Here is a 26,699-nt window from a genome sequence, read left to right as displayed (position 1 = left end):
GGTAAAACTAACGAACAGATAACAAATTTTTTGTGATGGAGGGAACATGCAAGAGTTTAGAAAGTAGAAAATTGCCAGAACGTGTTTGAAGATTTGCAGAGCCAGTGTTCTGTATGGGCATGATTGAGCCATCTCCAATGCTCACATGATCGGAGCCCTGATATGATGAAGAATCCAAGTTAAGGTTACTGAAATCAGAAGTGAAATGGTGTGTGGCAGCAGTATCAGGAAACCAGGAATTGATATACAGTGGAGGAGAAGGGACAGTGGTGAAATTGGCAGTTAATGACGCAAGAGGGGTAGTTTAGTAAATATGATCAAACTTGTGATAACATGAAATGGCTGAGTGCCCAGGTTTGTTACAAACCTAACAGTGAGGTCGGTTATCAGATCGAGTGGAGAAGAAGGTGGGATTCAGCTTGCCTCTTCCACATTGACCCAGAACACCACGAGCTCCCCTACCACAAGAACCACGAGACCCAGTAAAATGAGAAGGAGGTTTGGAAGTAGTGAGATTTACAAAGAGGGGTGTCCCACTAAGAAGATTACTGGTCTTATGTGCAAGTCGTGATTCATGATTTAGAAGAAACCTGTAGATTTGTTGTGGGGAAAGGGGATCAGCACGGGTTGTGAGAGAGGTTACCAGGGCATCATATTCAGTGCCCAAACCTACTAGCAGGTATATCGAAAAATCAGAGGAACAAAGCGGCTGACCAGCCACACCCAAGGATGCAGTGAGGGTTTTAACTTTGTTGAAATACTCTGTAATGGACTCAAGACCTTTCTTTAAGGTGGCTAACTTGTATTGAGAAACAAATAATGTATTCAAGGTGTCCCAGGCAGCACGAGCAGAGGTGCATTCGAGTACTTGAGAGAGTACGAGTTTAGATATCGACGAGTTTATGGCTGAAAGAATATGTTGGTCACAAAGGAGCCACTCTGTGTATTCAGGATTTGGACTGTTATCAATCATGGAGGATGGTATGAGAGTAGAACCATCCACATGACCGAATAGCTAATGGCCCTTGAGAAAGGGAACCATTTGTGCCTTCCATAAGAGGAAGTTCACTATGGTGAGCTTGATCGTGACAAAGCTACTGGCAGAGTTGAGAACCGGAGGAGTAAAAGTGGGGAATGGATTATGGGTGGTAGAAATAGGAGACGAGTCATTAGAAGCCATGAGACTTTGTGAATCTAAAGAAGAAAGAAAAAAAAATAATAAGGAAGATGTTGGTCTTAAGGAGCTCTTGATACCATAAAGAGATTTATTCTCAGGATGAATATCAACTGTTCGAGACAAGGCTCAGAAGAAAAATCAGTCTTTTCTATTCAGTGTTTTTCTACCTTCTATAGACTATTCACAGTCTATATATAGAAAAATATTACAGTGTATTATTCTAACAAATTTCCACAAGTCTAGGACTAGATGACACATGTCCTTTACATTTAATTCTAGAAGAATCACTATGCCTCCACTGTGCTTTCAAGTTCTCTGCTGTGAGAGTTTTCTACTATGCTTCTCTGCTGTGGGAGTTATTCTCCTCTGCTTTGATAGATTGTATATTAGCCTTCTCTTCTTCCTTAAAACAAACCATTAGAAATAGAGCGTGAAAGGAGGAGAGAGTAAAAGACAGAGCAAAAGACAAAAGAGAGATTTTTGGGTCTCCTCTTTCGAGGGACCTCGTGCCGTCATGGCCATTGCCATGGCCCAGCCTGGCGGCTCCATGTTGACAACAAAAGCTAGGACATTTGTTGACCTGGTCTTGGCTGTCCCATTGCCTTTGCCGGAAGTAAATCTTCGGATGATGCCCCCCAAAATCATTGACAGGCAGGTATGCTTCATGTTCTCTAAGGAAGAAATGGCAGTTTCGGCGATACCCTTCAAGTTCTCTTTGGTTCTGAAGTTCCTCAGGCAGCGGCCCACTCTTGATGCAATAAGATTGTTCATATGGAACAGATGGGGCTAGGGGGAACTGTGGTTGTCTCCTATATGAGCAAAAACAGAAATGCATTTGTTCGCTAAATATCGAAGGTGGATTTCAACAAGGCGTTTTCCTGTGAGGCAAGTGAGATAAATGATGCTCCCTATAGAGTCTTCCACTAGACGTCGGGATACACGGAAGAGGAGGAATCTCTGATAGTTTAGGTTTGGGTAATGCTTCCAGGCCTACCACCAAATTTTTATCATGACTCAATCCTCAGGATCCTGATGGCACTGCTTGGAAACTATTCGGTCGGATAACTCTACATGATGTGCGACAAGAACGGATGGCACCCGAGTTTGTCTGGAAATGGATGCCTCACGACAGCACTTGGAATACTTTTGGATAGCAACACCGGGGTCTGGCTTTAAACAGGAGGTGGAGTTCGAAACTTTGTCGGCTTTTTGCTCATCACGCAAAATGTAGGGACATAACAAATGGACCTGTAGGAAAGGCACTAGTAACAGAGAGTCTAAAAAAAAAGGGAAACAAAAGGTTTTAAAGGAGTATCGTGAAGTAAGAAGGGGACCACATGATGCAAAAAGGAACACTGACTTGGAGGGAAGAAATGGAATAGAGATTGGTATAGCGGAAGCTATGGAAAAACCAACGCGGGCTGAAGGAGAGAATAATATGTCGGTAGAGCAAGAAGAGGGGCAGCAGTTAGAGAAGGAGACATAAGGGGTGCAGGGCGATAATGAAGCGCAAGAAACACAAGGTGAAATCGCTGCGCAGGGTGGAAGTCATGTGCAGGCTGGGCAGGAACAGGGGTACCTTGTGGATAGCATGGAATGTCCTGTTTACAAGGGAAATTGTTTTATTGACACGCATGAGATTGTTTTAGATAGCCCGAAGCAGATGTTGGGTGATGGGCGAAGTGGGGACCAGGAAGATCAAGCACAAGATGGTGTATTAATTGAAGCAGAGGTTAGGGAGGAGGATGTTTTATTAATTGAAGACGTACCTTTGGATGAGCTGGGACGAGAGAAACAAGATGGAGAAATAATGGAGGAGTCTCAATCTTTATCTAACTAGGAAAAGGGTGGATTAATTACTATAACTGGGAAAGAAAATGAGTACTTATCTGAGGAAGATAGTAGTGGAATGAAAGACAGAGAAGGCAAGGGTGGTATGAGCGCAGCTAGAAGCACCAAGCGAGTTATTACGCGTCCTTCAAAACTTAATTTATGATAGGATCAATTATGTATTGGAATATCAAAGGATTGGGCACTTCATGAGGAAGGTTGAAGAAGGTTGTTAAAAAATTTAATCCCAAATTAGTAGCGCTAGAAGAGACTTTCGTTAATGAGAGGAAGATGGGCAATCTTATGAAATATCTATGGTTGGAGAGTGGTTGGTCTAATCAATTACAGGCTGGGAAACTTTGGTTGTTATGGGATAAAAGTGTAAACGTGAGCGTTGAGTGCATGAGCAATCAATTTATTATGGTCAAGATGTTGGAGGGAAGCATGGAGTTCCTAATTTCATTTGTATATGCTAAATGCAATTATGGGCTCCGTCGACAGCTATGGAGTGACTTGGAAGAGGAGGCACAGAGGAATCCACCTTGGATGGTCCTAGGGACTTCAATATTATAAGAACTGATGATGAACGAAGGGGGGCGAGAGGGGGGGTGCTGCTTGTCCTACGAGAGCGATGGAGGAACTTAACACTTGGATTAATGAGTGTGGGTTACTTGAAATCAATTTCCAAGGAAATAGGCTAACTTGGTGCAACGGGCAATAAGGATTAGCAAGAAGTTGGGCTCGGTTAGATAGAGGTTTTTTTAATACAAAGTTATTAGATTTGCTCCCTCAAACCTTGCTGAATTACCTGGGGCGCAACACCTTGGACCACTCACCCATGATAGTCTCTTGTGCCCATAATTTTCAAAGGTATGGGCCATCCCCGTTTTGGTTCCAGCAAATGTGGGTGGAGCATAAAGAATTTTTAACCTGTGTCAAAAAGTGTTGGGAGGAGGAAGGGCGTGGTAGAGGTTTGGAGAATTTGGCCTTTAAATTGAATTGCACAGAGCAAGCTCTTAAAACATGGAATAAGGAAATATTTGGCTGTGTGGAAATAATGATCTGAGAACTAGAGCAGATGATTGATTCACTAGATACTCACCTACAGTAGATACATGAGGAAGCGGTGGAATAGGATTTATTAATTTCAAAATAGCTGGAAATCTGGAAAAATAGAGAGGAAGCCATGCTTGCGCAAAAGGCCAAAGTCAAATGGTTAGGGGAAGGTGATAACAACACTCTATTCTTCCACACAGTCCTAAAGAGAAGGCAGCAAACTCAAGTAAAACAAATGCTCAAAGGTGATGGACATTCATATGAGTCTCTAGAGGCGGTACATGAGGGAGCTGTTCAATACTTTCAAGAAATGTTGAGCCACAGAAGTGAGGGAGGGATACTAGAGTTGAGTCCAATTATTGAGAAAATGATAACGGAAGAGGAGAATAAAGGAATCGCCAAGTGCCCTATAGTAGAAGAAGTTCGGTTAGCTCTTTTCAGTATCTCAGTGGAGAATAGTCTGGAGTAGACGGATTTGGTTTGGGTTTTTTTAAGACTTGCTGGGAATTTATAAAAGGTGATGTGGTGGGCGTCGTACAAGAATTTTTTGAAGAAAAACAGCTACCATGATTTTATATGGCGTCCTATGTGGCTCTTATTCCAAAAGTTCAGTAGCCAATCGGATTTGATAAATTTAGGCCTATAAGCTTATGTTTCGTGATGTATAAAATCTGTTAAAAAATTATTGTAGCACGACTCACACACCTTTTGTCGAGGATAATATCTCAAGAATAAGGGGCCTTCATTCCTAAGAGGAGTATCTTCTAAAAGATTAGTTTAACTCAATAAATCGCCCAGTCTATTTATAAAAAAAAGAACGGAGGAAATTGTTGTGAAAAACGATGACAATAAAGTAAATTCAAACACGGGAAAACAAGCAATCACACACGACACAATATTTACGTGGTTCAGCAAATTGCCTATGTCCACGGGAGCTGCAGAGGATTTGTATTACTTGAGGAATCACAATACAATGTGTGTGGAACGGCTACTGTTCACTCTGATATAGTACAAGACATAAAAAATATCACTTATATATGTTGTGTGGCGGAAACCCTAAATTCAGCAGAATTAGTGATGTTTGCTCGAGCGGCGTGTCGAGCCCGCATCGAGCGAACCTGTTTTCCGCAACTGCTCGAGCCATGTGTCGAGCGGCTCTTCAAGCGAAGCTCTCTGACTTCCCTCCACTCGAGCTGTGTGTCGAGCGGTGTCTAGCGAAACTCTCTGACTTGCCTTTGTTCGAGCGGTCTGTCGAGCTATCTTTGAGCGAAGCTCTCTGACTTGTATTCGCTCGAGCGGCTAGACGCTCCGCTCGAGCGCCGTAGACCAGACTCAAAATACTCAACAATTCTCCCACTTGGAGACTGGTACACCCACAGTATCGCCCTCTGCCTCAAACATGATATCCTCCACCTCTGCAACTCACAGCTCCTGTCTTCATGCAAGAAGACCAACTGAAGTTGCGCACAACTTCAGTTTCTTAAGTGTAACACCCTTTGTCAACATATTAGCAGGGTTCTTACTTCCATAAATTTTCTCAAGTAGTAACTGTCCATCATCTAACAATGATCGTATAAAGTGATACCTGATCTGAATGTGCTTAGTTCTAGAATGAAATGCTGGGTTCTTGGCAAGGAATATGGCATTCTGACTGTCACTGTAGAGAGTGCCCTTCTGATTCTTTTTACCCAATTCCTCCAAGAAGCCCTGTATCCAAACCATCTCCTTTGCAGCTTTTGAAACTGCAATATACTCAGCTTTTGTAGTAGACAAAGAAACTATCTTCTGTAGGTTGGAACCCCATGAAACTGTAGTACCACCCAGAGTGTAAAAAAAACCCTGTGGTACTTTTTCTGCTATCAGTATCTCCAGCTAAATCAGCATCAACATAGCCTTGCACCTCTAAGCCCTCTTCTGAGAAACACAAGCACTTTTCTAAGGAGCCTTTTAGGTACCTCAAAATCCACTTCACTGCTTCCCAATGTTGTTTTCCAGGGTTACTCATGTATCTACTCACAACTCCCACTGCATGGGCAATATCTGGTCTAGTGCAAACCATAGCATACATAAGTGAACCAATAGCTGAGGCATAAAGAACCTTACTCATATAGTCTTGTTCCTCTTCTGACTTTAGTGCCTGATCCTTGCTGAGTCTGAAGTGACTACCCAGGGGTGTGCCAACGGACTTGGCCTTGTCTATATTGAACTGATTGAGTACCTTTTTCACATACTCAGCCTGTGAGAGTCTTAATGTGCCTCTGACTCTGTCTCTAACAGTTTTCATGCCAAGGATTTGCTTTGCCGCTCCTAAATCCTTCATGGCAAAATGCTCTAACATCTGCTTCTTCAGATTATTGATCTCATCAATATTTGCCCCTGCAATAAGCATGTCATCCACATATAGCAACAAAATAATGTAAGAATTGTCAAACTGCCTGACATAGCAGCAGTGATCTGCCTGACATCTGATGTACCCTGCACTGCACATGAAACTGTCAAACTTCTTATACCACTATCTAAGAGCTTGTTTCAGGCCATACAAGCTCTTCTTCAGTCTGCAAATTGAACCTTCATTTCCCTGTACCATAAACCCCTCAGGTTGGTGCATGTATATGTCTTCTTCAAGATCTCTATGAAGAAAAGCTGTCTTCACATCTAGCTGCTCAAGAAATAGATCTTCAGTAGCAACCATAGCCAAAACTAACCTGATGGTTGTGATCTTTACCACAGGTGAAAAGATCTCAGAGTAATCAATACCCTGTTTCTGCTGAAAGCCTTTTACAACAAGTCTGGCTTTATATCTCTTACTGCCATCATGCTCAGTTTTTACCCGGTACACCTACTTGTTGTGTAAAGCCTTTTTCCCTGATGGAAGTTCTGTCAACTCCCATGTCTGATTCCCTAATAAGGAATCTATTTCATTCTTCATGGCCAACTTCCACTTGCTAGAATTTTCATCTTGCAAGGTTTCTTGATAACTCTACGGTTCTCCACCATCTGTCAATAGAATATAATTCAAAGCAGGTGAGAAACACTGTGGAGGACGAATAGTCCTAGCTGACTTGCGAATTGTAGCTGTGGGAGTGGACGGCACTGGATCTGACTGCGGAATAATAGGAATGGGTGCACTGGGCCTACTCTCCCTGTCACTCATTTCTCTACATTGCACTGTGACCTCTGGTAGATCATCCAAACTCACAAAGTCAGACTCCTGAGGAACTGCTTCAGCAATTGTGCTAGACTTGTCCTTGTGCACAATCTTCTCATTGAATATCATATTCCTGCTTCTTATAATCTTCCGACCCTGATCATCCCAGAAACGATAGCCAAATGCCTCGTCTCCATAGCCAATGAAATAACATTTCCTTGACTTAGCCTCAAGCTTACTACGAGCATCAGAATCAATAAGGACATAAGAAAGACAGCCAATGATTTTAAGATGAGAAAATTTGACCTCTTTCTTGCTCCAAGCAATCCACAATTTAACGGAACTGATGGCCCTCTGTTTATCAGGTATACTGCAGTGCTAACTGCATCTGCCCAGAAAGTAGGTAGTAGCCCAACATGCAGCCTCATGCTTCTAGCATGCTCATTTATGGTTCTGTTCATGCGCTCAGCAACTCCATTTTGCTGTGGTGTCCCAGGAATGGTCTTCTCCATTTTGATACCCTGAGTAGCACAATACTCCTTGAACCCACCATCAATATACTCACCACCATTATCAGACCTTAAGCATTTCAACTTCAAGTCTCTCTCTGTCTCAACCATGGCTTTCCAAATTTTAAACACATTAAATATATCAGATTTGTGTTTCAAAAAATAGACCCATACCTTCCTGCTGTGGTCATCAATGAATGTAACATAGTAATGAGAACCTCCAAGAGATGTTATTGGGAAAGGTCCCCACACATCAGTGTGCACAAGATCTAGTCTCTCTGACTTTAGTGTTCTGCCACTCTTCAAGAAACTGACCTTCTTCTGTTTCCCCATAATGCAACTCTCACACATACTGAGATCAACTGACTTTAGTTCCGGTAGCTTGCCTCTAGACAGAAGTTCTTTCATGCCCTTCTGACTCGTATGGCCAAGCATGCAATGCCACAAATCTGCTGTGTTCTCTGCAACGGTAGTAGCAATAGTGTTATCCAAACCAGTAGTCATATAAAGTGTACCAGTTTTCTTACCCCGAGCCAGTACCAATGCACCTTTGGTGACCTTCCAGGTGCTATTTGAAAACACCACTGAATGTCCACAATCATCAAGCTCAACAGAAATGAGATTCTTCTTCAACTCAGGAATGTGTCTGACCTTTTGTAAGGTCCATTTGTTCTTGTTAGGAAGAGCAATATCAATATCTCCAATCCCTACAACATTCAAAGCCTCTCCATCAGCCAAATACACATTTCCAAAATTACCTGCAACATAATTCTGCATTATCTCCCGATGGGAAGATGTATGGAAGGAAGCCCCTGAATCAAGTATCCAGTCATCAACTGGACTATGAACTGCAAGTAATAGTGCATCATGTACTTCTTCAGTTACCACGTTAGCACGATCATTCTTGGTCTTCTTGGGATTTCTGCAATTTTTCTTTATGTGGCTAGCTTTGCCACAATTCCAACAAGTTGCCTGCTGGGCAGGCCTTGACTTGCTCTTGCCCCTGTTCTTTGATTTTGATCTGCCTCTGTTTGAGTTCCTGTCTTGTGCTCTCCCCCTACAGTCAACATTCAATGCTGAACTCAAACCTGAGGTCTCGCCTGAATCTTTCTTGCGCACCTCCTCAGCCAAAATCAAATCACGAATATCATCATATTTCAACTTTGACTTACCGGTAGAATTACTAACAGCCATTCTCATGGCTTCCCAACTATTTGGCAGTGATGCCAATAGTATCAGTGCACGTATCTCATCATCAAATTCAATTTCAACAGACGACAATTGATTTGTGATAGCATTAAAATCATTCAGATGTTGTGCAATAGACATACCATCTGCCATCTTCAAATTAAATAGCTTTTTCATCAGATGTACCTTATTATTTGCTGACGGCTTTTCATACATACCTGACAAAGCCGCTATGAGATCCACAGTCGTCTTCTCCTTGATGACGTTGTGAGCAATGGATCTCAACAGGATTAATCGAATAACCCCCAGGACCTGTCGATCCAACAGGGAGCAACTGACATGCTGTCCGACTTCTTCCCCAACAATGGAAGATGAAGTTTCTTCCCATAAAGGTAGTCCTCTATCTGCATCCTCCAGTATCCATAATCCGTGCCATCAAACTTCTTGATCCCCGATACCTTCACTTCCTCTCCAGCCATCATTTTTTCTCAGACCCGAACCTGGCTCTGATACCAATTATTGTGAAAAACGATGACAATAAAGTAAATTTAAACACGGGAAAACAAGCAATCACACACGACACAGTATTTACGTGGTTCGGCAAATTGCCTACGTCCACGGGAGCTGCAGAGGATTTGTATTACTTGAGGAATCACAATACAATGTGTGTGGAACGGCTACTGTTCTCTCTGATACAATATAAGACATAAAAAACATCACTTATATATGTTGTGCGGCGGAAACCCTAAATTCAGCAGAATTAGTGATGTTTGCTCGAGCGGCGTGTTGAGCCCGCATCGAGCGAACCTGTTTCCCGCAACTGCTCGAGCCATGTGTCGAGCGGCTCCTCAAGCGAAGCTCTCTGACTTCCCTCCGCTCGAGCTGTGTGTCGAGCGGTGTCGAGCGAAGCTCTTTGACTTGCCTTTGCTTGAGCGGTCTGTCGAGCTATCTTTGAGCGAAGCTCTCTGACTTGTATTCGCTCCAGCGGCTAGAGGCTCTGCTCGAGTGCCATGGACCAGACTCCAAATACTCAACAGAAATGTGATGTTGAAAGTGGATATGTCCAAATCATATGATTGCGTGAATTGGAATTTCCTACTACATGTTCTGGCATCGTTCGGCTTTTCAGAAGAGGTTTGTGTTTTCGTCAAGACATGTATTACGATATTGTTGTATTCCATCCTCATGAATGGAACTGTTAAATGGGTTTTTAAGGGGTAAAGAGGTCTTGGACAGGAGGACCCCCTTTCGCCATATTTATTTATCTTGATGGAGGAAGTTTTCACAAGGTTGCTTAAAAGAAAATATGAGACTAGAGCTATTGGAGGTTTCTCTCAAGCTAGAGGTACGCCTCTAATTTCCCACTTGTTATATGCAGATGACATAGTGATCTTTACAAATGGAGCAAAGAAATCCATAAAAGCTTTGATGAAAGTTGTGGAAGTGTACGAAGAGTGGTCTGGGCAGAAAGTGAACAAGGAGAAGTCGGCCATTTTTTTCTCCAAACACATCATGCCAGCTAGAAAAAGAGAAGTCCTTAATATCATGGGTTTTGGAGAAGGGTGTTTTCCGTTTAAATACCTAGGGGTGAACATAGTAAACGGCAAGCTAACTGGTAGGCATTTGGAAGAACCTATACACAAGATTCAGGAAAAAGTAAGTGGATGGAAGATGAGACTACTCTCAGCCGGAGGTAAACTTATTCTCTTAAAGCATGTTTTATCAAGTATGCCTATTTTCGTACTATCGGTTTTACAAGTGCCTACGTCGGTTTTCGTTACCATCAATTGCATACTTAAACGCATTTTTTTGGGGATGAAATAGAGGGTTCCCAAAAAATGAAATGGTGTGCTTGGAATAAAATTTGTAAGCTGGTCTCCGACGGGGGATTAGGCCTCCGGGATTTAGAGGAGACTATAAGATCTCTACATATGAAGTTCGCCTGGAATATACTTAAGGATGACTCCCTATGGGCACGTTTCTGGAGAATGGTGATGAAGCAAATTCCCTATGTTTTGGAGCTATCTCGCTGGAAAGTGCGTGGGGGAAATGTCAATTTCTGGTTGGATTTTTGGATGGAAGAGGGCCCTATGGCCGATACTATAGAAATAACTGAGTCTCCTGGGATTAAAATATGCAAGTTAAACTAAACAATGCATGGATGTGCAGCTTATAGAGTGTCTGGTGCGAGGGGGTGGGGGGTGGGGTGTGAGATCGGGAAGCTAAGGTCACGCCCCTTCTCTGAATAGAGTGTCCTTGGAGGAGATACTCGAGGTCCTAGGAGATCCTCAAGTGGGGCGTGACCTGCTCATATGGACTCCATCCAAGGACATCAACTTCATGGTTCGTAGTCCTTGGGAGTGTTTGCGTGTGAAGTCCCCGGAAACTCCATGGTCAGCGTGGGTTTGGCATGAATTTTTACAAAAAACATCTTGATTATGGTATGGAAAGCGTGGAATAACAACCTTAGCTTGGATGATAGACTGAGAAGGATTGGGATCCCAGTGGCATCCAAGTGTAACTATTGTCGTGGAGGTGGTTATGAGGATATTAATCATGTGCTTTATGCTGGTGATTTTGCCCAACAGCCATGGAGGAGATGCGCTCAGCACTTGGGAATTCCTTTTCGGCAGGAGATAAGATGGAAGGAAAATATGTTACTTTGGTTTCGGTGTGCCTCTCGGTCATCTCAAATTGGGGTAAGCTGGGGTATACTTCCATTATTACATGGAGGCTGTGGCTGAGATGATGCAAGGGATGTATGGAAGAGTACACGGAATCTATAGAAGAAGTGTGTCAAGCGGTTAAACATTGGATGGCCAGTTTGAGGAAGGAATCTGCAAGGTTTCGGAAGCCTGTAAGTGGGGATCAAGAAATGCTGAATGGTCTGAATATTGATGTAATTCCAGTGAAGACTATATGTGCTCAAGTGGTCAGGTGGATAAAACCTCAGCAGGGGAAATATAAACTCAATACAGATGGAAGCAGTATGAACAATCCAGGTGCCTCAGGTGCAGGAGGCCTTCTCCGAGATGAAAAAAGTGATTTAATTTTTGCTTTTTCCGTAGACTTGGGTGCTAGCAACAATAACGCATCAGAGTTAAGGGCCATACTCTATGGTCTAAAGTTTTGTCTACAACAGAGGATTAACGGGGTAGTGGTTGAAATTGACTAACTGATGGTAGTTAAGTGGATTCGTGGGGCTAAATGTGGATTATGGTATCTTGAAGAATATTGGGAGAAGTCTTGAAAGTATTTAGAGAAGGGGACCACTCAATTCAACATGTCTTCCGAGAAGGAAACCCCCCAGCCGATTATTTGGCAAACCTTGGCGCGCATCCGGCAAGATCAAGTACGATATAATATATTACAAATGCCTAGGAAACTTCGAGGTCTCATCCAAATGGATAAAGTCAACCTCCCTTATTTGCGCATCCGTTAGTTTTTTATCGTGTCCCTTGTAATCCTTTTCTCTTCAAGTGCCTTTATTAGCAAGGGAATGTTTTGTAGTTCTTTTTATTCCAGCATGGGTCCTGTAAACATGGTTTTCATGAGGTTTTATTCAATAAAAGGGAGGTACTATCCTCGTTTATGAAAAATAAATAAAAATAGTGTTTAAGTCATGCACCATAAAGATGTTGGGACCAATACAGGGGAAGGGATATAAAATATGGGGAGACAGAGTTCATCAACCCTGGAACTTTAGTGCCACATGTTTCAAGACCATGACTACTTAACTTATAAACGAAACAGACGAAACATGATTACCTTTTGTTCAGCAGCCTCAGGTTCTTCTTCTATTTGGTATTTTTTGTATGCCTCAGCATCATCCACAAACAGGCTACAATCCGAAAGAAATAACTCCCGACCACTGAAACATGCAGAAACTTAAGTTAATAGCACAAACAACTTGAGACCATTTAACTTAATGCAGCATACAAATGAATCACAATACCTCATGCAGTCATTCTTAGCCCTCTCTGCTTGTTGTGTAACCAAGCCAGCATCTCTTCCGTCTTTTTCTTCCTCCGTTCAAAGAACAGCTCAGTGGTCATTGGAGTTGAGCCTATTACTTTAGCATGCTGAAGAAAAGAGTAGATTGTGAAAGGGAAAAATGCCCATAGCCCATAAATTGGGCCCAGCCCACCAAGCCATCACTAGGGACAAAAAAGGAGACAGGGAAGAAATAAGAAAGTGACAAGAGGGATATGAGAGCTGTAAAAGTCAGAGGGAGACAAGGGGCAGATAAAAGGGATATGAAGGCTATAAATGGCAGAGGGTCAGAGAAGAAAGAGAAGTATTCACGCAAGGGAGATCTACCAGCTCATGGCAGGCTAGCATGTACAGTGACGGGTTAGGCAAACATATAAAAGGGGATGCCCAGACAACATAAAAAGGACGATAAACAGACAGATGAATGGGGAATCGATGGAAATATATTGAGGAAGAACTCCAACATTCTATGTACAGTGAGATATGAGGATCTATGAGTGATTGTAAACAGATATATTATATTGGAGACTTCCCTTCCCAAACCCCCGTGGACGTAGGTATATTGCCGAACCACGTAAATCTTGGTATTTATCTCTCTTTACTTTCCCTGCACTTATTTTCCATTCACCGTCATGGACATATGAACCGCCACTGTACAGTCACACCGGAACATTGTCGGGGGCTCCAAATAATTCACATCATGGCACTGTCGGCGTAGAGTCGCCCAAGCCCTCGAAACATGACGTCAACAGTGGCGCCATCTGTGGGATCTCTGTTGTCTCATAACTAGCGTGTCCTTCGTAGTTGGCAACAACACACACTCAAAGCTCGCGATGTGAAGAAGAACAAACTGAAGCGATGGAAGGAGGAGCTGGCAAACAGCCTATGATAACACAAAGAAGAACGCAATAAAAGTGGAAGAATGATGATTTTCTGGTGCACAGAATAAATTCCGAATAATAAAGGAAGCATCATCCAAATAAGTACTCCATGCTTCATTACTTTTATTTTTTATTAAACTAGTTTAAAGATTGAGCGTAAAATCGACGTCGCCTAGATAACATAACACTAGCAGCCCAAGTGATCGTGCCTAGATAACAAATCTAGGCTTGGTATATGGTTTATACACAGGCATATGCACACGTGGACAATAACTGAATGCCCAGCCGAGCAGTGCCCACCAGAACATTGTGTCGTGCATATCACACACGACACTGTGCACTTAAGTGTACAGTACCACGTATGAACAGGCCATGCATGGCACGTACAGTGCCATGCATGTACATAACATGCATGGAGCCCAGAGGGTGCACGGGATGTGCACTAGAGCGGCACCTAATCTCACTGTGTGCGGCCAAGAGCCATAGGCGACATCTCCTGGCCATCGCACCAGCCATCGAAATTTTCAGCCGTGGCCATGGTGGTCACCGAAACCCAAGGCCGTGCACGGGCCACCACGGGATATCAGCCTACAAAGGCCATAAAGCAGACGACCACTACCGAGGCCGTCGAAAGTTTTTGTTTCAGACCAGCTCGCCCCCATCACCAGGCCCCGAGCAGGGTGCTCCGTATTGAATGTAGGGCCACCGTGCACTATGCGAGTGCAAGGGGCCAGGCCTCTAGCACTCCCATAGCTCGCAGCGCCATGCCGTAAGGCCAGTCACCTGTCGGCGGTCACCACCTGGACCGTCGACGGTCTCTAGCTCTAGAAGCCACGACCCCTAGGGTAGTGAGCAGTGTGTCCCGTGCGCTCAGAGACCAGGCTGAAACCCAGCCCCGACGCAGTGGGAGAGGGGGCAAACACCCACCATGTGGGTTGCCGGTCCCGTCTGTCTCTAACGCGGTGGAAATGGCCCTGTCAAAAACAACCACTTACACGGCCTTGCTTGCGGAGGAAAACTCCAAAGCCCAATCCCGACTCTTGTTGGCCTGTTGGCAACCACCAAGCAACTCCCGGCATGGTTTGCTGCCCGTAGGGTGGTTCTTGAGCACCTAGGGCAACCAATGGCAAGAGTTAGCCATGCATACCATGGGCACACTGTGCGGGTTGGCGCACGTTGTGTACACTATGTTTCCGACGAAGGCCACCACTTGGGCCGCCGAGACCTTTGGAGCCCTGGAGGTGGTCCCCCGACTGCCATGGCAGGCGCAGGGCGGCTCCCCCTTTAGCAGACAAAGCCTACATAAGACAACACGGAAAACCTCTGCTTGGTAAACTACATAAACTGGTGATCCTTCAGCTCGATAAAACTACAGACATAGAGCTAGGTAACCATATGCACAGGATCCTTCAGCTCGAAAACAACACATATCGGGTCCCTCAACTTGGCAACTACATGCACGGACCCCCCAGCTTGGTAAATATTTGCATGGACTTTCCTTGGCTCGGGAACGTAAAACAACGGAAACCACCAAGTTGAGAAAGAAAGATCATGCCTGTTCATGCTCGGGAGTCACCCTCATGGAAAACTATTGTTCGTAGATCACTGTGTGGGAGTATACACTTCAATGCACGGATCCTTCAGCTCGGAAACTCACTTACACGTGAAGCACCTACTTGAAAACCATCACACGACAACATCTATCATGTTCTAGAAGATATCTCACCTGGGCATAAAGTTGCATGCGTGACATCTGCCATGTATGGGAAGCCCATGGTGGACCAGACCAGTCTCAGACAAAAATTGATAAAATTGCACAACTTACATGAAACTTTTTTGTTCTGCTCAGCTTGGATTTTTTGCTCGGATCAATTTTCCTACTCGACTCGAATTTTCTGCTTGGATCAATTTCCTACTTTGATTGCCTTTCTGCTCGGTTTGACTTTTCTGCTCGGCTCGGCTAATCTGCTATGCTCTGCTCTGTTGCACAATTCTGCTTTGCACTGCTACGTAGGCAAAGCATGGACTCTCCTTAACTAATAAAAAATTCCAAGTTCGTTACTCACAAAATTCATGTGAATTTTGTATCTACTAACAAAGTTATTTCTATCATTTGAACAAACTGCTGGGAAAGAAAGGTTTAGAGTCGCCCGACCTACCAAAAACAAGCTGGTCTCTAGATCAACCTTGAAGTATAAAGCACAGGAAGCGAGCCATGAGCTCTGACTTGCTAACATCTATTCTCAATGCAGTCCTAATGACTTGCCGAGCTTCGTACAAAGTGAGATGCGTTGGTGAGGAAGCAGGGCCCTTTGGCTCTACCAACCTATAAATACTAGTCCACAAAGCATAAAGCACAGGAATCGAGCCATGAGCTCTGACCTGCTAACAGCTATTGTCAACGTAGTCTCAATGACTTGCTTAGTTTCGTGCAAGGATGCAAAAACAATGTGTTGGTGAGGGAGCAGGGCCCTCGGGCTCTGCCAACCTATAAATACCAGTCCACGAAGCATAAAGCATAGGAATCGAGCCATGAGCTCTGACCTGCTAATAGCTATTCTCATTGCAGTCCCAATGACGTGCCGAGCTTCGTGCAAGGATGCGAAAATGATGCATTGGTGAAGGAGTTGGGCCCTTGGGCTCTACCAACCTATAAGGGCCAATCCACGAAGTATAAAGCTTAGGAACCGAGCCATGAGCTCTGACCTGCTAACAACTATTCTCAACGCAGTCTCAATGACTTGCTGAGTTTCATGCAAGGATGTGAAAATGATGAGTTGGTGAGGGAGCAGGGTCCTCGGGCTCTACCAACCTTTAAGTGACAATTCATGAAGTATAAAGCACATGAACCGAGCCTTGAGTTTTAACCTGCTAACAGCTATTCTAAACGCAGTCTCAATGACTTGCCTAACTTCGTGCAAGGATGCAAAAACGATGTGTTGGTGAGGGAGCATGGCCCTCAGGCTCTGCCAACCTATAAGTGCCAATCCACGAAGTATAAAGTACAAGAATTGAGCCATGAGCTTTGACCAGCCAACAGCTATTCTCAACGCAGTCACAATGACTTGTTTCATGCAAGGATGCAAAAAGGATGCGTTGGTGAGGGAGCAGGGCCCTCGGGCTCTGCAACCTATAAATGCTAGTCCACGAAGCATAAAGCATAGGAATCGAGCCATGAGCTCTGACCTGCTAACAGCTATTCTTAACACAATCCCAATGACTTGCCGAGCTTCGTGTAAGGATGCGAAAACGATGCGTTGGTGAAGGAGTGGAGCCCTCGGGCTCTACCAACCTATAAGTGCCAATCCATGACTTGCCTAGCTTCGTGCAAGGATGCAAAAATGATGGGCTGGTGAGGGAGCAGGGCCTTTGGGCTCTGCCAACCTATAAGTGCCAATCCACAAAGTATAAAGCACAAGAACCGAGCCATGAGCTTTGACCTGCTAACAGTTATTCTCAAGGCAGTCTCAATGACTTGCTTAGCTTCGTGCAAGGATGCGAAAACGATGCGTTGGTGATGGAGCAGGGTCCTCAGGCTCTGCCAACCTATAAGTGCCAATCCACGAAGTATAAAAAACATGAATCGAGCCATTAGCTCTGACCTTCTAACAGCTATTCTAAACGCAGTCTCAATGACTTGCCTAGCTTCATGCAAGGATGCTAAAATGATGCGTTGGTGAGGGAGCAGGGCCCTTGGGCTCTGCCAACCTATAAGTGTCAATCCATGAAGTATAAAGCACAAGAACCGAGCCATGAGCTCTGACCTGCTAACAGCTATTCACAATGCAAGTCCCAATGACTTGCCGAACCTCGTGCAAGTTGCTGCCTGCGATGCATTGGCAGTAACAGAATCTCCATCAAACAGAATCTCTATCAAGCGAAATCGCCATCAGTGATAGAATCTCCATCGAACGGAATCTCTTTCAACAAAACTGAGTCACTAGACTCTCGTGAGCTTCGCGCTCGCGCTTTACGCGGTTGATCACCGCACCATTCAAGCTCCGCAATAATGCTTTACTTGGTCGAGTCCATCTCCTGCACCATTCGAGCTCCACACTCTGCTCTCCTCGCTCTGCCCTCCCGCTTTATGCGGTTGAGTCCATCTCCCACACCATTCAAGCTCCGCGCTCGCGCATATTCATTAAACGCTGAATATTAGTTCGAAAACCCGTTCACCTTCAACATGCCCGCCAAGGACAGAAATTCTCATAAGGAAAAACTTTCATAATTTTCAACTCACAAGTGTGCTAAAAATTAGCAGGGTTCTGTGAAGGGGAAAAATCCCTATAGCCATAAATTGGGCCTAGCCCACCAAGCCATCACTAGGGACAAAAAAGGAGATAAGGAAGAGATAAGAATGGGACAAGAGGGATAAGAGAGCTATAAATGTCAGAAGGAGATAAGGTGGAGACAATAGGGATATGAGGGTTGTAAAATGGCAGAGGGTCAGAAGAAGAAAGATAAGTGTTCACGCAAGGAAGATCGACCAACTCATGGCAGGCTTGCATGTATAGTAAAGGGTCAGGCAAACATATAAACAGGGATGTCCAGACAACATAAAAGGACAATAAACAAACATATGAATGAGGAATCGATGGAAATATATTGAGGAAGAGCTCCAACCTTTTATGTACAGTGAGATATGAGGATCCATGAGTGATTGTAAACAGATATATTATATTGGAAATTTTCCTCCCCAAACCCCCGTAGGCATATTGTCGAACCGCGTAAATCTTGGTGTCTATCTCTCTTTACTTTCCCTGCACTTATTTTTCATTCATCGTCATGAACGTACCTTAGGAGTTGAAATGTTGGGTTGATGAGAATGTGTATTGATTATGACTAAGGATGAAAAAGACCATCATCTAGATATATAAATAGTATGTTACCTTTAGTTGATAAAGCTTGGAAAGAATTGTCGAGGTAGGTGTGGAAGTCGAATAGTTACAAGATGATTTATTTATGACATTTTAACCTTGGGAAATTGTGTGGAATTATTAGAGTGCGTAATGGGAGAATTGCCATGATGGGTTGAGAATAAACATCGTGAAGGTTTAGAAATTAGTTTATTTGAGATCACTTAGGAGTAAAATCTCGGCTATGGATTTTCAAAAATTTGAGGATTGTTAAGAGTAATAGATTCTGAGGAACCATGATTTGGATACCTTCATGAACCGAATGTGAGATTAAAGTGCCCCAACTTTGGAGAATTTTCTTTTTGCTTTGCGTATGGAGGTGTTATAATATGATGAATTATATTTGTTATTTGATATAAAGTTACGTTTAGAACTTGTGTGAAGTTATTATTTGGCTTTTAATCGAGTCTTTTGTTGAGGTTTAAGACTCGGATTGGACCTTGGATGGTATGACGATCGATACTAGGTGCGTGAATTAGGACGTATTTAAGGCATGGGGTGGAAATATCATAAGGTTAAAATCTTGAAATATTACGATCAACAAGAATGATTCAAAATTAAAATAGGTGTGGATTGGATGTGACGGATAAGTGTATAGCCTTCGCTCGTGGTATTAGGAAATTTTGAGAACAAAATTTATATAAGAGGGGAGGATTTATCACCCCAGGCATAGGGCCCAAGCCAAGTGCCAAACCCATCCCAGCTATGTGCAAAACGCATCGTTTTACCACAATCTCAGATTTTTTTTTTTTTTTTTTTTTTTCCATCTCCTCTGTTCCCACCCCACCCCCGATCCCCATGTACCTCATGTTTTCACGCAGCACGACACCAACTAATATTTCCCCCCCTCCCCACGCTAGTTCCATTCCAAATCTCAACTTCCTCTCTATCTCACTGTGCCCCATGCAGCTTAGACTCTCAGTTTGCACTCCCTCTTCTCATTTACCCTCTACCTCTCTGTTTCTTCTTTGCCCAACAGCCTCTAGAAATCGTTCTTCCAACCGAACTCTCTATCTTCTTCTCAGAGAATCTTGTTGCCCAATCCCCATCGCGAGCCACCGTCGTCCATCTCACCGAGCGGCTCTGTTGTTCCCCTTCCTGTGAGTTTCTTCGCCATCAGCCACTATGCACTATCGCGAGTCACCACAAGAGAACCCAGCCCGGCTACTCCTGCCGTACATGGATCTGCCCTTCACTACCACTACCCACGGAGACTACCTCCACATAAAACCCACACCACAGCTCGGCCACGAGTCACGCACTTGAGCCACCTAGTCACTGCCTTGGACCTCCGCTACCCACCCTCTGTAAACCACCATAAAGCCTTGTTTCACCACACCAAAGAGAGCAGTCCATTCTCCTTGCTCTCGATCCATCTAGGTGTCACCAGCCACCCTTCTGTCACTCCCGTGCCGCTCCGATCCGCTGTCGCGAGTTGCTCTCTTGGTGAGTAAGACCGATGTCGCACGTCGCACGGCTTCAGACTCTGATGAGTCTTCTATTTCTTCACGAACAAGAGGGCTGTCTTTTAGCATAACCAAAGGTGTAGCATTATTTACAGAAAAATACCATCAAGCCTTTGGTCATGTGATTATACGTAAAGCACCTCAAAGATTTTTTTAAATGTTTTTACATTATTGCCTTAATAGGTAAGCTTTGGCAGAATACTTGTTTTTACATTATTTCCCTTAAGTTTAAATGTTTTAAAATTGGACATGTATTTTAAGTTGGGTTTGATGTTAAATAGACTTGTTATTGAGTTAGAATTATTTTAAGTGAAAATACATTTTACATGAGATTAGTTTTAATTGAATAAACATGTTAGTCATACACTTTAGTTCACGGAAGAATTATTTTAAGTGAAAATACATTTTACATGAGATTAGTTTTAATTGAATAAACATGTTAGTCATACAATTTAGTTCACGGAAATAATTTAGAGTTTAATGTATGAGTTGGAGAAGTTAAGTAGATATCGATGAATTTGGAAAGTGATGATGTGTTAGGGTTATGAGAAATTTAAAATTTTAGGAAAAATAGGTAATTTTAGTATTTCAAGCTTAAATATCTGAATACATGTTTAATTAGAGATTTAATTAACTTACATGTTTATTTTATAGGTGACGATTAAAATTTGATTGGCACTGTTGTGAAAAAATTTAGAGAAGATAAAAAGTCTAGGTAAGTGAGATTCCTATATTAGACTTTGCATAAAAAGAAATGAACATGGATTGATTTTAGAAAAAATATACATGTTTTGTTATGAAGATATATTTGAAACAACCTCAGTTATTTCTTCTGTATTACTTATGAAATCTTTATAAAAGATGAAAGTATTTTTGTCATGACTGGTGTAGATATGAGTAAAGTTTTAGCATTCTGTTTCTGACTATGCAAAGAGAGTGAATATAAAATCTAAAAACTTGTACATATTATGTGAAGATGCTCTGAACCTGTTTTGAATATGTGAAAAATGATATGAAATTATTCAGTATTCTATTCTGATATGACGTGGTATTTAAAAAATCTTTAGCTTGACTTTTTTATTTTGTTATTGGTTATGATCTGATGATATTGATTTTGTTTTGTTACAATATATGGCCCTAATAAGGTGATAATAGTGGCCTATGGTCCTGTTACGGGTGATAATAATAACTTCTGACCCTGTCATAGAATATATTGAATTATGGACCGGCTAATTTTTTCAATCAAGAGGGGCATTAAATTTGGATCTGCTAATTAGTTCCATCAAAAGCGAGTACCATAGCAAATGGGAAATGCTAGCTTCGTGTCCCGATGACATGTCCTGATAGTGGGTTTCGATATTTTTTTTTTTAACTAAATACTTGGTATTTTTTTTAGGAAGTATTTTTTAATGATTGCTATGATTTTTTTAAAAAACATTTAAAAATATAAAATAAAAAAAGATCAAATGACCTTGTCGAGATAAATCTTCGATAGAATTAATTTATCAGTGACTGTAGCACCACTCATAGCGAATTCGTACATATTAGTAAAAACATTTTAACGTTTCCTCAGATATTAGGGGAAAAAGAACTTACGAATATTATTTGATCACATCTCAAATGGCCATCACTTCTTTTATATATATATATATATATATATAAAATATAGAGGATGGCGATATTTTCATATTCTTATTACTTTACACCTTACAACTGTGCTCGTAGTGACGGTCGTTTCCATTGGACCAAGCGCTTTAAAAAGTCCATAACCTGTAAAAAAAAATATTGAAAAGTAATTGATATTGATTAGTCACATCCTAGCACCATCAGGCATGCATGCAAAAAGTTTTGAACGACGTTCGTTCGTTTACATGTTTTTAATCAAAATACATTCAAATACATGTATTGGCCAGTACTTGCCTCGTCTGGTTCTTGTAAAGAATAAGATGCACTCGTTTCTTTTGGGAACTTGGATACAAGAATGCCAAAACCTTGTCCTTTCTCTGTTAATATCTATGGACAGGAAAACTTTAAAACATTAGTCTGCCATTGAATACGTACGATCGACTTTCAGAGCAACATATAAACATACATATGTCATGTGTGTATAATATATATAATATTATATATTTTTTCTTTTTCTTTTTCTTTTTCTTTTTCAATGTATTATATATATATATATATATATATCTGTGTATATGTGTATATATAAATATCTGTGTATATATATGTATATAATATATAATATTATATACATATATATTTAATATGACCTAAAACACATTGGATACTATACCTTGAATGCATCTTCATCTGTCCGATCGTCTCCAATGTAAACAGGAAACACATTCGCACAATTGGCAAATCCTATAAAAAGAAGATTACTTTATTATATATTATATCTACTAGTGTGAAAAATATAAGTGATATATATGTGATGTAAAGGAGTGAAAGTAAACTTTATTAAGTGATATAAAGTACTCTAAAAGTTGATATGAGATGAGATTAGATGAGTTGAAATAAAAGTTAAAAGTTTAATAAAATATTGTTATGATATATTTTTTTAATACTATTTTTATTTTGGAAATTGAAACTGTTGATTTTTTTTTTTTTTGTTATTTTATATATGAATTTAGAAAAATTATAATGTTGAGATGAGATGAGATGGAAAATGAGACCTTAAAGGGATGAAATAAATGGAGGCCTTAAAGAGATGAAAATAAATGGAGGCCTTTCTTTTAGGTATTTAATTTTCATGGTTAAAATTAAAACGTACCAAGAGACTCTAGCAAAAATTCGAGAGCCTTCCCCTTGTCCCATTTTATGGTGGGACGGATTTCTAATACCTGTATTATCATGCAAAAACCATAATATTTAGAAGCTAGGGAGATCGATCGACAGACTAATTCATTTAGTAAGATTTTAAGGTCATTAGCAGAGTCATCTGTCATACGTACCTTTCTTCCCTGAGTAAGTCGAAGCTTTGGGTACTCTTTCAGTACTGATCTAACTTGTTGGGCTAGTTCATTCCATTTCTGTATTTTCACGCACAGATTAAATAAGATGATCATGTACGTATAGTGCGTAGACAAAACATCTACTAAAAACAACCACGGCAATAGTACAACTGATTGTGATTGTGACCGACTTTCGTAATATATACCTTTTCCTCAACGCGTCGAAAATGAACAGAGACACAGAACTTGTTGTGCTCCACTTGAGCCCCCGGAGTTGCTTTAGTTTTCTCCACCAACTGCTTGTAAACCTGAGAATTCATGTTTGAAATGATCAGCTAACTCCTCTTGATTCTGTTCTCTGTGCGCTTGCTATACCCATGGCTCATATATCCAACTCATAAATATAATCACATATGCAAAGAAAATAAACCTCGTCGATCATCGGAAGAAATTTACTCGCGGCTTGGAACTGAACACCACGACCACTACCCTGTAGAGCGTAAAGATGAAAATAAAGAAAGTTGTTAGAAAACTTCAATCAGCATCTTCTTCATTTTTCTCTTTTTCCTTCTTTGGACAAAAAGTATGGAGATTATAAGATATCAGAGGAAGTACAAAAATAGCTTCGGCTCATTCACCTTCTTGTATTTGCAGCCTTTTGCCGGTCCTTTAATGTCCATGCCATGGCTTCCGGCATAGTACAACTCTGCTAACCGCACGAAGCTATAGATCTACAGATTATACAACAACAATGCTCTTTAACTCAAAAGCTATCGAATTATCTTTAGAACAAAAAGTAATTTATAATTTAAAACTTAACAATCGAAATAGTGTGCCAAGAAGAAAATAAAAGAATCAAACAACTTGAAAAGTGTACCTTATCTCTGCATCTCCCACTCACAATGGCAGTGGGAAAACAGGTCGCAAGTTTTCTCACCGTCTTTCTCATCTGAGTTGTACGAAGAAAGAAGACCAAGTTTAATAACTTTGGAAAGTTGCGGACAGATAAAATTAAGATGATTTGAGCGAGGAAGCTCAGAAGAACTAACCGCATCAGACATGAAAGCTCGATCTGGGTCATCGACAATCGGAGAGAGTGTGCCGTCATAGTCCAGAAACATTACTATCTTCTTTCCCTTTGAGGCATCAATGATTTGCTCAAACATGTCCAAGGCTGATGGATGGTGATCCTGTTTTTGAACAACAATACAGCAAAAATCGGATTCATCATTCGGAAACCTGAACAACCACCAAAAACAGGAAAGAAAAGAAAAAAATCTTTTCTTTGAGAAATGTTATGACTCACAATCCAAGAGCTCTGGTCAAGGTCGGCCAAAGAAGGCGAGGCTCTGATACGGGTAGGAGAAGAAGCTCTCATTGAGTCAACCCAAGAGCTTAATCTTCCTTCCCCATTGATATCGAGGTTCTCCCCATTGATATCAAGGTTCTCCAGGAGCTTCTTTGGCCTTGAAATGGAAATGTATCCACCGGCCGTTCCCGCCGTGAAAATGGACGGTTCCGACATGTTCATAGTAATTGCTAGGTTGACACGAGATTTGGTACCAGCGGCTGGAACATTTTCTTTCGTCATCTTTACTGCTTTTTAGGACTTTTGGCGAAACCAATACTATTTCTTTCTCTTCGAAAGAGGACCAAACCGAGACGATGAATACAGAAAACAGATTAGAGAAGCAATTATGGATTTTGAAGAGTAAAAACAACTTCAAACCCGAGATAAGAGGAAAACAGAGTACGAGACAATAGTTAGGTAATATGAAGAGTACAGAGCACTCGTGCTTTGAATATGAGTTATAAGAAAAGCAGAAGGAGAGCGCTGGGAAGAGAGGTATGAACAGAGACAGTCTGCGAGCAGGAAGCAAAGGTGAAAGGGAGGGAGAGTGCAAAACTATGGGTGCAAGAGAAACGTACCCCCAGCATTTACCATTTTATAGCTGTGACCCCGCACAAACGGAAAAGATCGATCGATGCCCCTACCAAAAAATAAAAAACAAAAATAAAATAATAATTCTTTTAAGTGGGACCCAGACTATATTACACCCGCAGAAATTGTGGAAGGTCCACCCCGTGTTGGGTCCCACGTCATCTTCGCCCGTCACCTCGACACGCTGGAGGAGTCATCGGTATAATTTTATATTAAATAAAATTATTGTGTTCAACGCATTACAGTAACTTATTTTAGTGTGGCTCTGGCTCCTGCTGGGCTCCCGCTATTTTTTTTTTTTCAACACTTTTTAAAATATATTTTTTAAAAATTCACATAGTATTAAAAAATACTAATTTAATGTTTATGTAAAAAAATAAAAATAAAAATAAATAAATAAAATCCAGCGGTAGTCCGAAGAATAGCTTTTTTCATTATTTTATAAATTAAAAATAACGTACCTTGCTCATAATATAACGTTGCAACTACTAATTAGTAGATAAACAGATCATAATTTACTTTGTTTGTGTCCAAAATAGTAGATAAACACAATGATTATAATGTCTACACAGCAACTGTAATGTCTAATATAATGATACCTTTCATACAATTGATCACAGTCCAAAGTCTTGAGCTTAGAACTACATGGTCAACCTGTAAAAATATTTAATTATGGACCAAATCAAATGATTCAAATCCTAAGAATCCTAACGAATGACTTCCCAAAGATGCAAGGGTAAAAAAACTTTTTAACCATCTTCAGTTGCTAGTACAGATTCTATTTTAAGCCGTTTGGACAGGGAGATAAAATTATTTTAGATGAAAATTAAATAAAATATTATTTTTTAATATTATTATTTTATAATTTAAAAATATTAAATTATTTATTATATTTTATATAAATATTTAAAAAAATTATAATAATAAGATAAGATGAAATAAAATCATTTCTATATCTAAACGAGATCTAAATGTTCATTCCCCAGGGCAAATGTCATGGATCTCCAGGTGAAATACTTGCTGCCTTGCAGGCATATAGTAGTAGAGCTGCCTTGCTGCATTGCGTCTTCACCAAATATTGGTTTTGGCCACGTGGCATTCTATAGCTCTTTAGACCAACAATTATTAATATTCCCATTTTATATTTACATAAATTTGACTAATTTATTTTTATTGATGAGATAAATGAGTTAAAAATAAAGTTAAAAAATTAAATAAAGTATTGTTAGAATATATTTTTTAATATTATTTTTGTTTTAAGAATTAAAAAAATTGAATTATTTATTTTATTTTATATTAAATTTTAAAAAAATTATAATAATTAAATAAAAAAATAAAATAAATCATTTATACTTATATAAAATAAGTTGGTGCAGGTCTCTTTTTATTAGCCTGCCAATTAAGAGAGACGAGTGAGACTTGCCCACTGAATTAAGGACATCTCCTAAGTTTGCCATGCCTTCGGAGCATCTTTGGTTGTCTTGAAATGGAGATAGTATCCAATGATGATGGGTCCTAGGTTCCCCACCCTACACGCAAACAACGTCATTGAATCTGTTGGGATTAACTAGATATCTTGCGGCTAATTTGAAGTATAATAGCCAAAGTAAATAAAAGAAAATTTGAAAATCACACA

At 41.0% G+C, this 26,699-nt stretch overlaps 1 protein-coding gene across 1 annotated transcript; it reads right to left on the bottom strand.

The window, feature by feature from the left end:
- Positions 1-21,718: 21,718 nt before the first annotated feature.
- On the bottom strand, positions 21,719-25,022 carry LOC121251558 (probable trehalose-phosphate phosphatase H). Its single transcript, XM_041150833.1, has 11 exons — positions 24,428-25,022; positions 24,171-24,311; positions 23,999-24,070; positions 23,760-23,852; positions 23,552-23,611; positions 23,328-23,429; positions 23,122-23,199; positions 22,941-23,010; positions 22,461-22,531; positions 22,085-22,177; positions 21,719-21,934 (listed from the first exon to the last, which is right to left on the bottom strand). Exons 1-11 carry the CDS (start codon positions 24,710-24,712, stop codon positions 21,872-21,874), a joined length of 1,128 nt encoding a protein of 375 aa, XP_041006767.1. The 5' UTR covers positions 24,713-25,022; the 3' UTR covers positions 21,719-21,871.
- Between the last annotated feature and the right edge of the window lie 1,677 nt (positions 25,023-26,699).

The sequence above is a fragment of the Juglans microcarpa x Juglans regia genome, chromosome 2S, assembly GCF_004785595.1.
Source record: "Juglans microcarpa x Juglans regia isolate MS1-56 chromosome 2S, Jm3101_v1.0, whole genome shotgun sequence".
Lineage (NCBI taxonomy): Eukaryota > Viridiplantae > Streptophyta > Magnoliopsida > Fagales > Juglandaceae > Juglans > Juglans microcarpa x Juglans regia.
Note: the sequence above shows the minus strand (reverse complement) of the source record. Positions and strands in the feature narration are given on the sequence as shown.